This window comes from Ursus maritimus, unplaced genomic scaffold (assembly GCF_017311325.1).
Source record: "Ursus maritimus isolate PB19 unplaced genomic scaffold, ASM1731132v1 scaffold_21, whole genome shotgun sequence".
Lineage (NCBI taxonomy): Eukaryota > Metazoa > Chordata > Mammalia > Carnivora > Ursidae > Ursus > Ursus maritimus.
Window position 1 is genome coordinate 41,107,742 of NW_024424564.1, and position 16,345 is coordinate 41,124,086.

The 16,345-nt window shown below is 41.0% G+C and overlaps 1 protein-coding gene across 4 annotated transcripts in view; it reads left to right on the top strand.

The window, feature by feature from the left end:
* Positions 1-16,345, top strand: part of TCP11L2 (t-complex 11 like 2) — a 37,415-nt gene that overhangs the window by 4,116 nt on the left and 16,954 nt on the right. For 3 of the 4 annotated variants that reach the window (XM_008705661.2, XM_008705659.2, XM_008705660.2), the window contains exons 2-6: positions 5,197-5,388; positions 7,778-7,913; positions 11,548-11,668; positions 12,715-12,935; positions 13,751-13,887. In XM_008705661.2, coding sequence (XP_008703883.1) covers positions 5,232-5,388; positions 7,778-7,913; positions 11,548-11,668; positions 12,715-12,935; positions 13,751-13,887 — 772 coding nt within the window. In that variant the 5' untranslated portion in view covers positions 5,197-5,231. The remainder of the gene's footprint in view (positions 1-5,196; positions 5,389-7,777; positions 7,914-11,547; positions 11,669-12,714; positions 12,936-13,750; positions 13,888-16,345) is intronic. The other variant, XM_008705662.2, reaches the window with a different exon arrangement.

Below are 16,345 nucleotides of genomic sequence, written 5' to 3' on the forward strand. Positions count from 1 at the left end.
ATTCTGTGAGGTAGATACTATTATTAAACCCTTTTACAATGGCTAAGTTCCCTCTGTCCAGTCAGTAAATATCAAGAGTCAGGATCAAGAACCCAGTCCACCTGATTCCAGAGCCAGTGTTCTTACTGCTTCATGGACATGTACATTGTCACTGGTGGATCTTTGTAATCCTGAACCTGTGCTGGACCATTTGCAGATGAGTTTGCTATGGAAAGGAAATAGAAAAAGTTGGTAGTGTGGACACAGGCTAAGAAATCAACTAGCAAATTAAAAACCCATCTCCCTTCTATCTGTTGTGGGACACAGAACTATCCCCTATGGATCCCTTTACCCATTTCCTCCTCTCTAAAATGTCAGTGGTGGTCATATTGCCATTCATTCAACAATAAATGTTTAAGGGTCAGCTGCATCTCAGTCATTGGTCTTGGAAGGGATTATATAATACTGAACTTATTAAATGAGAAAGAATGTAATGAAAAATGTGATTATGTGCAACTGTAGTGTTGGAAGCTTTGCTTGTAGTTATCCACTGTTTTCACCTTTGACTTTACCTTTGGCCAGCAGTAAATCCTCCAGGTAGGATGAGATGTGGTGTTTCTGAAAAGTCGTATGGTTTGCTTGTGATTGGCAGTGGTGTAAGTTAAGTAGGTCTAAGTTTGTCAGTAGGAGAAGCATTACCTTTCTTAAAGAAATAGACTGGATTTATTATCACTATTCTAAGAGAGAATCCAAAATAGTTTTTAAAGCCATCTAATTACCCTCAATGGCTTTTGAGTCAAGTAGCTTTGTCCCCAGATGACTTATATGGAAATCCGAGACCAAGAAAAGTAAGAACGGATGTGAAGAAACTTGCAGAAGACCATTTGCACTGGGATGGGCTATTTGCTTTCAGCTTTAGTGTCTTAGACAAGTGTAGGAGTTCTGTTGTAGGTTAACTAGCAGTCTTGTTTATCTGTAGGGGAATATGCTTTTATCATCTTGGAATAAAACAGTTCTCCCCTCTAGAGTTTTTAATGCCTGAAATGATAATAACAAGAAAAAGATTCAAATAATACTAATCATAGCAACAATCTATATCCTGTTTTCTCTGTCAGACACTGTTCCAAGCACTCTACATATATTAACTAAATGAAGTCCCACACCAACCCAATGCATTGGGTATTATTAGTATGCCTAGAGGAGGAAAGAGGCAATTTCCTTATAGAATAATAATGGGCATCTGGGCTTCAAAGGAAAGATTCTTCTTGGATGCATTAAAGCCCAGTTGTGCTATGGAGCCTTTTACCATCCAAACAAGAGTGTCTAAATATTTTGAAGCTTTCACATTTTCTGTTGCATTCCCTGTGCCAGAAACTCTACTTCCAGTGAATTGTTGGAAGGAAGCGTAGTTGCACATTATTAAGTATGTCTGCCATGAGCACATTTAATTTCAGAACTTCTAGCAAAGCCTCATGGAACTCTGGGTTTATAGAATTTTAGCAATTCCTAGCTGAAAGGGACCTTACAGCTGGCCCAGCTGCTCAGAAAAATGAGGTGAGGAGAGCCGATGTGATGTGCATAAAGTCACACAGCAAATTAATGACAGATTCAGGCCTCAGACTCTAGCCTTCTAACTCATAACCTACATCTTTTTATTTTTAAATCTTTGTACTTTGCTGCCTTGTTAAACACAATTAAGGAACCTACAAAGTGTGCTGTTCATCTGGAGTAGAAAAATGAAATGGACAGTTATATTAACCTAGATCATAAATTCCAATGGATAAAAGCTTTTATTCACCTTTACTTGCAAAAAACAGCCAAAGTGAAGAAAAATTAAGAGCAAAGCATACAGAGCACAGTTGTTATGGTGGAATGACTGAAAAAAATAATAATAAAATGAAAACAAAGTCTAAGATATTCAAATAGGAGTGTGACCAGGACCAGGGAATATTGAGTCTTAAACCTAATAAAGTAGGTTTAGGTGGTAGGTTCTCTGCTCCAGAGCTTTAACTTTGGCAGTACCAGCCCTGTAAGTGTGTAGTGCTATCAGTTTGCGAATGTTCTGGTTGAAGCTGTACCAAATGGGATTCAATGATTCCGATTCAGCTGACACTAAATGAATACTTGTCACGTACTTGACACTGGCAATGGACAAGACACAGTCACTGCCTTATTAAGGAGAGTCAGAAGTAGCCATGGGAAGAAAATAACTACAAGGGACTCAGCTCGATGGTGGAGATATAGGACATGTGCTGTAGATGTAGAAAGAAGAGTGTCATTCACTCTGGCCAGGGACTAAAGGCTTCCTGAGGAAGGTAGCATTTTCAAGAAATGCCATCAGTGAGGCATGAAATGTTGGCAAAGAGAGAGAGAGAAATCTAGAGGGAAGGGCAAGTATTCCATTTAGGAATGGGGTTTGGTGGAAGTGAGAGTTAGAGCAGACCCTTTTCTTCTGTCCTCTAGTCCCTTCGCCCTAGCAGGTGGTACTTAAAGCTCAAGTCGAACCTAGTTTGCATGTGGTGAGGGAGGTTATTTCCCCACTGGGGTTGCAAGGATTCAGGGCTATTTTTATAGCCTGTGTTGGTGGTGGTTGGCCTTGGGAGTCTAGGACAAGGCAGACCTCTCTACATGGTAGCTTCCTGGCAGCTTCACTAGATTTCCTTGCACAGGGAGCCTCTGAGTTAGTTGTTTTCTCTTTGTGAAAGCGGTGGGCCCAGGAAGGGTGCACTTGTACAATTGGCAGGACTGAAGAAGGTTGTTTAGGTGAGGCCAGGGGCAAATGCCCTTAGGCATTGACCTTTAATTAAAGTCCCTCTGAGGGGCGCCTGGGTGGCACAGTGGTTAAGCATCTGCCTTCAGCTCAGGGCGTGATCCCGGCGTTGTGGGATCGAGCCCCACATCAGGCTCCTCCACTATGAGCCTGCTTCTTCCTCTCCCACTCCCCCTGCTTGTGTTCCCTCTCTCGCTGGCTGTCTCTATCTCTGTCGAATAAATAAATAAAATCTTTAAAAAAATAAATAAAAATAAAAAAATAAAGTCCCTCTGAGGTTCATCCTAGTCTCTGTTACCACCCAACAGATAAAAAATGGCACCATTTTTCTCAGCAAAGTGTAGATTTCCCATAGGCCCACCCTACCCCTCCTTTCTTGTGCTTCCCCGGCAACGCCTTGTTTCCCCTTTTCTGGTGTTCTAGCCTCCAGCACACACAGTTGTAGGTGACTAGACTCGAAAGCCATGAGAGTAGGGCCCTGTCTCTTTTGTTCACTGTTACCTTTCCCGGTGCTGCTGCATAGTGGGCAGTCAATAAATACAAAAGGAATCATCGAAGAAACTGCGCAGGATTTCCAGACTTATTATGCGTAGCTGTGTTTTCAAGTTTTTGTAGCTTTAAAAGCTCTGTATACCTCATTGCATGGGCGGGTTCAGGTTTAAAGAGACTCAGTGAACCCTTACTATCATTATTGTCTATTCAGGACTTGTGGTGCCTTCCTCCTTGGGCCCAGGTGCCCCTTAGTGTCAGCTAACACCATACATATCAGGGCCAGCTCCCTCCTGGGCCTTGGCTGAGGCTCCAAGGCTCAGGCTAGGGGATCCAATGTGCCCAGGATCTCCATTCAAGGGGGTGACTGGGCCCAAGTGCCCTGCTCTTGCCTGGCAATCTGATGTCCCAGGTACAGCACTGGACATAGATAGAGTCAAGGGATTGGTCTTATGGCATGGTAAGTCTCTTCATCCCTCAGAGCCTGTCTTCCTCACCCGTGAATCAGGATCTTTGGTGCCTGTTTGTTCATCGGGTGGTAGTGGGTACGAGGTCAGCTGTCAAGTACAAACCCAGTGTCAGGCTTTACTCTTTATATCATGGCAGTTCACAGGAAAATGGAGAAGAATCTGAAGACTTGCCAGCCAGATTTTAGTTTGTCTTCTCCTTTCCCCAAGAGGCTCACAAGGAACTGAAGAAGCTGATTTCAAAAATAGTTTATTTAAAACAAAGCCATAGGAACAGTAATAATAGCTAACATTTGAGTGCTAAGCACTTTAATAAGATTAATCCTATTTAATCTTCAAGCAACTCTAAAAGTTTAGTCTTTCAGCCCAGTTTTACTCATGAGGTAGGTGGGTTAGTGACTTTCCCAAGGTCACATGGCAAAAGACAGCATGAGCTTTTAACCTAGGCAGTCTGGCCTCAAGGCCCCACCCTCCTACTCTTACCTTCCATGTTTTAGAAACCCAGAAAGAGAGAGACTGTGTGTCTTCTGCACATTTTAAAAATTATTATTATTTTTTATTATGTTAGTCACCATACAGTAAATCATTAGTTTTTGATGTAGGGCTCCATGATTCATTGGTTGCATAAAACACCCAGTGCTCCATGCAATACGTGCCCTCCTTAATACCCATCACCAGGCTAACCCGTCCCTCCACCCCCTTCCCCTCCGAGACCCTCCGTTTGTTTCCCGTAGTCCATAGTCTTTCATGGTTCGTCTCCCCCTCTGCTTCCCCCCCTTCATTTTTCCCTTCCTTCTCCTAATGTCCTCCATGCTATTCCTTATGCTCCACATATAAGTGAAACCATATGATAATTGTCTTTCTCTGCTTGACATATTTCACAGAGCATAATCCCCTCCCAGTTCCATCCATGTCGATGCAAATGGTGGGTATTCATCCCTTCTGATGGCTGAGTAATATTCCATTGTATATGTGGACTACATTTTCTTTATCCATTCGTCTATTGAAGGGCATCTCGGCTCCTTCCACAGTTTGGCTATTGTGGACATTGCTGCTATGAACATTGGGGTGCATGTGGCCCTTCTTTTCGCTGCATCTGAATCTCTGGGGTCAATACCCAGTAGTGCAATCCCTGGGTCATAGGGTAGCTCTATTTTTAACTTTTTGAGGAACCTCCATACTGTTTTCCAAAGTGGCTGTACAAACTTTTCTGCACCTTTTTAAAGGACCTGTTATTGCCAAGAGCTGTTCCACATTCACACTATGTATGTCCTGGGTAAGTTCACACTTAGGACTATGGAGTCTCTTTTCCAGAAGGCAATCATGAAGGCCTGGTAATAGCCTGGCTGCTATGGGAAAGATGAGGTTATCTTCTGGGGCCTTTCCAGCACTGTGACACATGTGGGCAAAGCTGTCTACACTGGAAGAAGCATCTGTGATGCCGGTGGAAGTACCACAGAACGTTGACGCAGGATCTGTTTGTCTATGCAGGCACTATCTCTTTGCCCACACTTGAGTGACACAGAATGCCCTTCAATGGTGAGAAGCAGTGTGTGGGCGAGGACCAGCCAAGCGATTCAGACTCTTCCCGGTTTTCCGAAAGCATGGCTTCACTTAGTGACTATGAGTGCTCCAGGCAGAGCTTTACAAGCGACTCTTCCAGCAAATCCAGCTCTCCTGCTTGTAAGCTGACAGGGGAGCAGAGATTTGGGGGGGAGGAGGTGTTGGTTCTAGATATGTGTGTTAGATTTTAAAACTCATGAATGAATGAGAGCAAAGTAGAGACTCCCCCTCCTTTGTAGATGTACCGTAATACCACTGCAAAGGCAGGAGTAAGCAGCCACTAAAGTTTACAACCTGCCCATTTTTATTTTCATTACTGTCTTTGATCTGCTTTGGTTTGACTATAAATCAGGTCCCTAAACCCCGCCTGTCTTTTCTCTCGAGTAGTGGAAATCCACTCCCTCTTGAGATCACTTCTTGGGCCACATTCAAGGATTAATTCAAATTGGTCTTTTCTGACAATTGCCGATTTACATGGAAGGAAGCCTGCCCCAATTCAAGGGTCAGGCAGGAAGTGAAATAATCTAAAGGNNNTCCTGCTGATTTCAAAACCTGTTGTGCAAATCACCCCACAAAAGTGCCCATGAAGACTACACTAAGGGTGTGAGAAAGAGTTAAAAAAGTGGCCATAGTGAGGGAGATGTCTTTTCCCTTTTTTGTGTGTGGAAGCTTGAGGTGTGTAAAGCAAGTTTGTTTGTCTTTTTTTTTTTTTTTTTAGCTTTTTAATTGACATTTTGTATAGGAACTATAACACCTTAAACAGACAAAGCAAATGCAGAAAGAAGCAGCTAATGTCTGATATAATCAAATGCCCACTTCAGAAACATTTGTTCATTGTGTATATTTTAAATTTATATGATCTCATTTTTAAAAATTTGGAAGATACATAAGCATAGAGAAAAGAAAATTTTGCCCATAGTATCACCCAAAGATGACAGCTGGTGGCACTTTGTCATATTCATTTTCACATCGACATATGTGTGTATATATGTGTAGACTCTTTTCACTCAGAATTATAACTAAAACATGGCCGCCTGGGTGGCTCAGTCGATTAAGCGGCCAACTCTTGATTTCAGCTCAGGTCATGATCTCAGGATCCCGGGATCCAGCCCCAAGTTGGGCTCCATGCTCAGCAGGGAGTCTGCTTCTGGATTCTCTCTCTCCCTCTGCCCCTCCCCCTTCCCAAATAAATAAATAAATCTTAAAAAAAGAATTATAACTAAAATATTTACCCATGTTATAACATACTTTTAATACATTAAAACTAATTCATCAAATGAATATACCATAAATTTATTTAACCATTGACTTATCATTGGACATTGAGTTAATTTCCTCTTTTTTTTTTTTTTGCTGTTACAAATAGTGCTTTATGACCATTTTGGTGCATTAAGCCTTTCCAGGAATTCCTTTGGATATAATTGGATTATTGGACCCAAGGGTACAGACATTTTTTAAAAGAATCTTAATGGGACAGAAAATTGAGAAAAGAATTTACTAGCAGCCACCTAGCTTTCTGTGCTTTTTTTCACGCTTTATATTATATATGAGGCTGATGCCTCTAACAAGGGGAGCAGGCATCCTAAAGAGGGGTTTTACTGATTCCATGTATCACCATTTTCTCTTCTTCCTCCCCTTCCTCCTCCACATGGTCTTCCTCTTCCTCTTCCTTCTCCTCTGCTTCTTTGAAAAATTATTTTAGGTAGCAGGATATTGCCAGTCAGTACCGTTGTTTGAGGTAATGATTTTTAATTAATTGAAGCTAAGAGTCAATAATAATTTTTAAAAGACATGGTTTATTAGAATAATTTTTCAGAATAATCTTTAGAAGTAAGTAGAATAATTCTTTATATACTGGTTCCTACTGAGTAGATTATCCAGCTTACCAGATTAATTTTATTTTAATTATCTACATTTATGAACTTCTTAGTTTGTTCTTCTGTACTTAAATTATCTTATTTAATCACCTAAAGACAGCCCTGAGGAGGTTAAGTTATGCCTTAGTGAAGTCAAATAATATCTACCAATTGACAAAAATTGGAATCAAACCTAAACGTTATGCTGTACTACCTATACTTTTAGAAGTTATAGTTGTAAAAAACCAATTATTTCATCTTGAGTCTGCTTAAATTAACGAGTTACAAATTACAGAATTAGTCTTATCAAGTTCCTGTATAGTATGTGTAATAAATGCAGATATCAATAGGTACTAAAATATGAGGTGATTTAATAAAAGAAAAGTAACTTATAATAGCTTATATTAGTAAGATAGTCTGTAAAACATTTGAGAATTTATTATCAATACCATGACTGGAACTATCAAAGGAGTTCTTGAATTTTTGAAGTCTTAAGTAGTAAGCAGGGACATCTACCTAATTTAGTATGTATTCTTACTTGTAAAACCCTGAATATATATGTTAGAATAACTCAAACTCAGTCTGCATCAGGAGGCTTCATTGGATGACAGCTTTTCCTCCATGACATGAACTGCGTTTTGTTTTTATTTCAGCAACAAGCCCTCCCAGGGTCGTAACATTTGACGAAGTGATGGCTGCAGCAAGGAACTTATCAAACATGACACTTGCTCATGAAATTGCTGTAAATGAGAACTTTCAATTGAAACAAGATGCCCTCCCTGAGAACAGGTAACCCGGAGGCGTTTGTTATGTGTAACTGAGCTGCAAAGTCTCACACATACACACACGTTCACACTGATTCCTAGAAGTCTTGTATAATAGCCGCTGCGAGTAGACATTGGTTAGTTCTCTAACAAGGTCTTATACTTGTTTTTAAAACTATTCCTCAAGGGTACATGTTACGCATAATCTTTAGAACTCAGTTTATATGTCACTTTCTGAGGGAAGCTTTTCCTGACATTCCTGAGCGTACTAGATTACATTAAATCCCCTTCCTAAAGACTCCTGTTGCCCGCCTACCTCCTTTTTGTTAAGAAGGCTTATAATTTTATGTTCAGTGTCTGTCTTTCCCATGTGACCAAAACACCATTAATGGAGGAACTATGTCTATACTGTTTGCTGCTCTATCCCCATTGCCTGGCAGAACGCCTGACATCTAGAACATGCTCAAGAAATGTTTGCAGATCGACTTCTTAAAAACTGATATTCAGGTTGTGAAAATAAATAAATGTAGTGGAGCTGCCAAAGTGCTGAGAATAGGTAACTCCGAAGCAGCTGGAGGTGGGAATCACAACTGCACAGGCACCTGGTTAACCTCACACCCCTCCCAAACCCCCAGCCCAGGGACCTCTAGTTAGAGCCATGCCCTTATATCCTACCTCAGCCTCTGTGACTTTGATGGCTCATAAATCCCCTGGGACAAAAAGGAGAAAAGGCTTGGAGCAATAACTACAGATAAATCATCTTAACAGGCAAAGTTAACTCATGAATAATGGCATTGAATCTTCAACCTCACACTGTCATTTATAAATCCAGAGGCATTTCCTCTATCAATTAAGACAGCATATAATATTTGATTCTATTTAGAGCTTTTATGTTTATTTGTTTTAAAGCAGGAAAGTAGCAAGCATAATAATTTTCCTTCTTCGAAATGTGAATCATAGGCCTCCTGCTCCTGGGATTATTATTCATAATAATCATTAATATTTTGGGGGGTATTAGTTACTCCTTTCCCTCCTGGGGTTATTATTTATAATAATCATTAATATTTTTTAAGATTACTGGCCAAAATAGGTATATCTGTTTGGTTTTCTATGGTAACTGCATTTCACCATAATCCTTTATACCAGCTCTATAGTTACACTCCTAGCCCAGACCACCATCATCTCTGACCTTGACCCTTTAAGTCCTAGCTAGTTGCCCTGTCTCCATCCTTAGCCCCCCATAATCCATCCTCCATAGCCACATGGTAGCCAGAATGATCTTTCTAAAGGGTTGATCAGAGTAGGTCATTTCTTTGCTTACAGTCCTTCAATGGTTTTTCTATTACACTTAGAATCAGAACTCAAACCCTTTAGTATGGCAGCAAGGCCCTGCTTCCCCGACCAAGTCTCTTACTCCTTTCCTTCCTGCTTGCTATGCTTCAGCCACACTGGCTTCCTTGCTGACCTCAGAGTACACGAGCCCGATCCTATTCAAGGACTTTGTCCTTCTTCTTTCTGCTTTTTCAGTGTTGTTCTGCTAGATTTTAACTGGCTGCTTTCTGATTTCTCCTTCAAGTCTCAACTCAAAGGTCGTTGTGTTAGAGAAGCTTTCTTCAGCCACCAGTGAAGTTAATACCCTCTCCATTACTATCTACCACATTGTCTCATTCTGTCTTCCTCATCATTCTGAAATTGCCTTATTTATTTTTAATGTGTTTTGTTTTTGTCTTTCTGTCCCTGCTAACAAATTTTTGAGAGCAGACACTTTTTACTATAGTAACCACAGCACCTAAAACAGGGCCTGGCGCATATTGGATGCCTTATAAACATTTTTGACTGACTGATGAAAATGAATGTTTGAAGTTAAAATTAGTGTGTTTTATGAAGCACAGCAAAAGACACTTTGGAAGTATTTATACTTTAAATTCAAAATTTGCAAATACAGACATTAGTGAAGGCACTTTAGGATCAGACAAGTTCTGGGTTTGAATCCTGGCTCTGCTGAGAACATTTCTGAGCCTCATATTCCCCAAGGATATGATGGGGACTAAAATACTTACTTCAAATGCATGCTCATGGGCATCTGAGTGCCTTGAACATAAGTATTTTGATACCATGGGAAATAGGAATGCCTCCTTCCTTCATTTTCTGCCATAGCTGGAAAATGTGAGCAAGGAAAGCAAAATGCAAACTTAGGACAATTATCTTTCTCTAAAAATGAAATGGCATATTATGATTGGTTGATTTTTTTAGATGACTTTCCACAAATGGCCAAGTTGTTACTTTTAAATATATCACTGACTCTTGTATTTAACCAAATATTGTTTTGGGGGGAAAAAACTTGGCAAAATATGTCCAATTTCTGATACCCAGTAGGAATGCTTGTAAATGATTTTATTGATCTCATTCTTCCCCACCATCCTCCAGAAAATTAAAAGGCTAAAAAGTATCTTTCAGCTTTTAGGAAAACTTACATTTAAACTCTGATGTCCCTGCAGGAGCTCTAAAGTTGTTGTAGCTCCTTCTTGGTTGCTCCATTCAGGCCAACTACGTGGGGCTTGTAAAGTTCAGAGTGAAAGTCCGTGACAGCAACGTTTGCCTTTCTTGTTCTGTAGTTGCTCGGGAGGGTCAGCATTAGAAATAGCATTTACATTGAATGAATCTAGTCAGGCAACCAGAGTAAGTTTTAGCATTTAAAGTTGCTGAGTAGAATATAGCATTTGCAGTTATAGAAACAATTTTAACTTACAGTCCTCAGAAAGCTAATTTTAATTTCTCATAGCATTATTGTATGTTTAGCTATTTATACTCTAAAAATTAGGTGATGTGCTTAACTATCACATTATTAATTCATTCACCATGCATTCATCAAACACTCACTATATGCCAGATAGTGTGCTAGGTACAGTGGCAGGTACTTAGAAGAAGAAGTAGTTCTGGCCTCTGCCTGGGAGAGAGGTTATGACCTATAGGGGATGGAGACTCATAAGTACAGTGCAGGGAAATATGTGCTTTTCTTAAAACTGTTGCCAAATATAGGAGTTCAGTAGGGATGTGTATTTAAATGTGCACCTATTTTAGGGCATTGACATAAGAGGTGAAGCAAAGTGGCCACCAATTCTATTGTGAGCTCTTCCTAGGAAGGTTCCTATTTCAGCAGTTTGGTCTGGCTAACTTTAAATGGGACATCTAAACTGCAGTTGGCAGCAATTTGCATGCATGTCTCCTTGGGGCCAATCTGTTCTATTCTGTGCAATGAAACTTCAGCTGTTGAGGATAGAGCAACTTTGCCACCTCATCCCCAAAATCTAGAACAAGTCTAAAGATCTAAAGAGTAACTGGGTAAATTATGGCATCTCCTTAAGACAGAATTTTATGAACTTAAATCTATAGCAAGAAAGCATTTTTAAAGTCTTGGGGAAACTCTTAGGACAGAATATTAAATGAGATGAGTACATAATATACCTACTGGTTATCCTCAACTATATTAAAACAATGCATTGAACAAGGGAATTGTGTCAAAAGTTTAAAAATGAGATTATGGGCCATTTTTATTCTTTTTTTTCTGCATTTTCTAAGATTCCTACAGTGAGCACATTTCTTTTATAATCAGGAAAAATAATGCTTATTTTTAAAAACAATTCATTTCCTTCCTGTAGCTTAGCCAGTCGAGTGAAGCACATTGTCCACCAGGCCTTCTGGGACGTCCTGGAGTCAGAACTGAATGCTGAGCCTCCCGAGTATGAACATGCCATCAAACTGTTTGAAGAAATCAGAGAGGCAAGTTGATGTTGTCTGTATTGATTAGTAATTTTCCCCCAAAGCCTGTTTTCGTGTCCTCCAAAGGGTATTGGAGATTCTTTTTGGAAAACTGAGTAAGTGCAATCACTGGAAGGGAGTTTTCTGAAGTGTACTTCCTGGGGTGGGGTGGGGTGGAGCCTAGGGAAATAGGGCAGTGGAAAGAGCACAGGGCAGCATTTAGCACACAGAGTAGTGGCCACAGTAGTTAAGAGCACAGACTCGGGAGTTGGACAGTATGGTTTAGTGATGGGTTTAGCAAAGGCTTTCCCTCCATGAGTCCTAGCATCCTGAGTACTTGCAGGGTAATTGTAAGATTCAGGTGATATGAGGGTTATAGTTTTAGCTAACATTCACAAAGCACTTGCTCTATGCCAAACACTAGGTTGTTCATTTATTGTTACCATAATGCTGTGAGGTAGTTACTCCTATTACTGAATTCTTACTGGATAAAAAGAAACCACGTTCCCTTACTCACCCAGGGTCACACAGCTTTGAGGGGTAGAGAGGGACTTGAGCTGAGGCGCTCTGGCTCAGAGCCCATACTCCTAACCATGTTCTGAGTGTGTAAGCACAGTGTCTGCTGTGTGGTGAATACTCAGGATAGGTTGCTTGTAAAATATATAATAAATATTTTATATTTAAAATATACTAATGGAGCCCATGGGGTATTTCCATTTGTTCTTCTTTAAAGGGTTCTTGTGGAGCCATGATCTGCAACTTGTTCTTTCTTTGCATGGTTTAAATATAAACTTTCTGAAGTTATTTCAGTAATACCCCTTCTTTTCCAGTTGCTCTTATTCTGTTAGTTTCGGTAACTTTCCATGGGTTGAAGGGGGGGAGCTTTAATTCAGAAGATAGAGCTTTCTTTTTTGAGTTGAGACACTAGAGTGCTCCTCTGACCCACCACCAGTCAGTGTAAACTTCTGCGGCAAATATGGACAAGGAGCTTAGTCATCTAGACACTGAAGTAAAAAATGACAACCCGTATTCACGTAACGATACTGTTAACTTTCCTTTCTCTGTAGATTCTCCTCTCTTTTCTGACTCCTGGAGGCAACCGCCTTCGCAACCAGATCTGTGAAGTTTTGGACACAGACCTCATTAGGCAACAGGCTGAGCACAGTGCTGTTGACATCCAAGGCCTGGCCAACTATGTCATCAGTACAATGGGAAAGCTGTGTGCTCCCGTGCGAGATGACGATATCAGAGAGCTAAAGGCTACCAGCAACATCGTGGAGGTGCTGAGGTTAGCACTTTCGCTGCTTACATTTTCTGAGAGTACCTTCGATTTCATTCAGAAGGGAAATGTGAAGGGCGGGTACCTTGGTGGTGCAGTTGGTTAAGTGTCTGACTCTTGGTTTTGGCTCAGGTCATGATCTCAGGGTCAGGAGATTGAGCCCTGAATTGGGCCCTGTGCTCAGTGTGGAGTCTGCTTGAGATTCTCTCTCCCTCCGCCCCTCCTGCTCATGCTTTCTCCCTCTCAAATAAATAAATAAATATTTAAGAAAACAAAACAAAACAAAAGGGAAGTGTGGGAATTGAGCAACACAGAATAATAACTGGTCTCCCAAAGGAATCCTTGATCCTAAAAGAAAACCAGATTAGCAAAGCTAAGTATTTTTGTGCCTCACTACCCTGTCCTTTTTTTTTTCTTTTCTCTCTACCCCCCCCCAATTCCCATAGGAATAGAAACCATATACACTTTGTTCAGACTCGTTAAAATTTCAGGGCTTTCCAAGGAAGATTCCTTCTTGAATCTTCTTTGTCTCATTAAGACTCGTTGTTTATGCTTCTTAGTGTCTGTCAGTTTATGGCCAGGTGTAGTGGATCTGCTGGAGGTACTGTATTTGCTAAAGCAAATACTCTTGAGATCTGTGAAGAATACATTTTGAATGCATGTGTAATGCCTTCTACGAATAGTGACCTTGTCAATGGCAGTTGGAATTTCAAAACTATTTGGGGATGTTTATCTTTTCCAGCCTGTTAAGTAGATCACAGTTAATGAATTTCAGCTTAATTTCGTAATCACCTTTCTAACTATTTTAACTCTAAAATTTTTAGACAAATATTTCATGTCCTGGACCTCATGAAAATGGACATGGTCAATTTTACAATTAGGAGTGTTCGACCACATCTTCAACGCCAGTTGGTGGATTATGAGAGAACCAAGTTCCAAGAAATTTTAGAAGAAACTCCAAGTAAGTACAATACAGTGTCTATATATTAACATTGGATGGAAATATGATGTTTATGTTTTGATGTCTTAAAGAGTATCACTAAAGAATTTTGGCTCTTCTGTTAAACATTTTTTTAACTTCTAAAATCAGCATCACAAATTTATAGCTGTCTGCCCATGTCCCAAGAACTGTGCCAAGCACTATTCATTTCTTCATGCATTAAAAAAATATATTTATTGAGCACCTGCTGTATCCCATACACTGCTTAGTGGTTGTGAATACTGCAGTGAACAAAACAATGGTGTGACCCCGAGGAGCTGACATTCTAGTAGGCATGGCAAACAAACAAATAACGTATATTGTCAGATGTGTTAAGTGCTGTGAAGAAAAATAGGAAAGAAGGGCAGAGAGCAGTGGGGCAGGAGTGGGGGAGGTGGTGTTTTTAAAGATAAGGTAGACTGGGAAAACCTCTCTAAAAAGTAACATTTGAGGAGAGTTTGCAAAGGAAAGAGGAAGGGGCATGTAAAAATGTGAGAGAAGAACCTTCCAGCCAGAGGGAGCTGAAAGTGCGAAGGTGTGAAGCTTGCATGTGAAGTTGGACAGACAAGGGCAGACAGTATGGCTGGAGTAAAGTAGGCAGGGAGAGACTGGGAGGAGATGAGGCTGAGAGGTAGACAATGGCAGGTCCTGTAAAGCCTTGCTAGGAAGTGAGAGTTGAGAGTTGATTCCAAGTGTGATGAGAAGTCCTTGGAGAGTTTTGATCAGGGGGGCAACATGTGATTTTCATTTTTTAAGACTACTCTGGCTTCTTGGTAGAGAATAGATCATATGGGAGCAACGAGGGAGGGGAAACAGGGGCCCCAAGGAGGTGGTATCGCAGCTGCTCCAGCAAGAACTACCGGTCCAGGTGGCAATGGTGGAAGTAGTACGAGCAAGTCAGATTCTGGATGTATTCTGAAAGTTGAACAAAATGATTTGCTGAAAGTTGGATGAAAGAGAAAAGGGAAGAGTTGAGGATGATGCTAAGATTTTCACCTGAGCAGCAGGATGAATAGTATTGGCTGCTTGTGAGGTGGGGCAGCTAGGGGAAGGCAGGTAGGGAGGTGGTAGGGAATCAGGGTTCAGTTTTAGATATATGAACTTTGAGATCTTGTTTGACATCAACATGGACACATCAGGTAGGCATGTGGATATAAGAGGCTAGAGTTCAGGGGAATGGTGGGTACTGGGGGTATACGTTCAGGACTCACCAGTGTATTTATGATAGATAAAGCCATGACACTGAATAATAGCTAACGTGTAAAATGCTTACCACATGCTAAGCACTTTAACTATATTAACTAATTTGATCTTTGCAACAACTTTAGGAAATTACTCCCCATTTTATGAATGAGGAAACTGAGGCATAGATAGGTTAGATCCCTTGCCTCCATGACACAACTTGTAGGCAAGCCACAGAGCTGGGACACCCAGATGGTCTGGCTACACCATTCATGCTCTTAGCCACAACATAACACTAGATAAAATTACCTGGGGAGTGAGTGTCGATACTGAAGAGGCCTGACTTGGGACTCTAGAGCATCTACAGCCCGAAAAGAGGAGAAGGATCCTGCAAAGGTGACTGTGAAAGAGTAGCCAGAGAGGTAAAGGAAGCCAGGAGCTGGTGATGTTCTGTAAGACAGTGAACAGAGTGTTTGGAGAATGACATAATCAACTATGACAGTGCTAAGTGGTCAAGAAAAATGGAGGCCAAGGCTTGACCATTGCATATGACTGCATGAGGATTCTTGGTAACCCTGATGCGAATAGGTTCATGGACTAGTGGGCATTAAAACTGGACTGAGAGAAGGATCAAGAAAGCCTGGGAATAGAGAATGTGGTACCTCAATGAAACCTCACAGTTACTTACTTAAGTAGGGACTGTTACACCCTTTATTTCACAGGCAAGGGAATTATGATGCCAGATGTTGCACAGCTGCCAAAAGGCTAGCTTACTGATTCCCTCATTGGCAGACTCTGAACCCTGGCTTCTGGGCTTTAATTAACCACACTATAAGGCTGTTAGATGATCCACCCACTTCACCCACACTCCTCGTCTTCTGTCAAGCTAGTCAATATGGTAGCCTTATATAAACAAAGCCAAACAGGTACCACTTTTAAAGGGGCTCCAAGAGTCCGGAGCATGCAGGAAAGAGGGCCTGGGTCGTGGAGGGTCTTAGGGGGGAACAGTCCATGAAGCTGTGCACATTCTGTTTGGTAACAAGGAGACGTACGTGGGCCCTGAGCACTGCCTTCCTGTTGATATTGATGCAGGGACTTTGGGTTAAGCTCTGTAGGGCAGACTAGGATCCATGGAGAGAAATCACAGGCAGCCAGTTCTGACCTTTTTAGCAGCTAGAGATGTTTTAAGCTTGGAATGGGCCTCTCTATTACTACTAGTAGTGCCAGCTATCATTTTGTTGAACACTTATTATACACC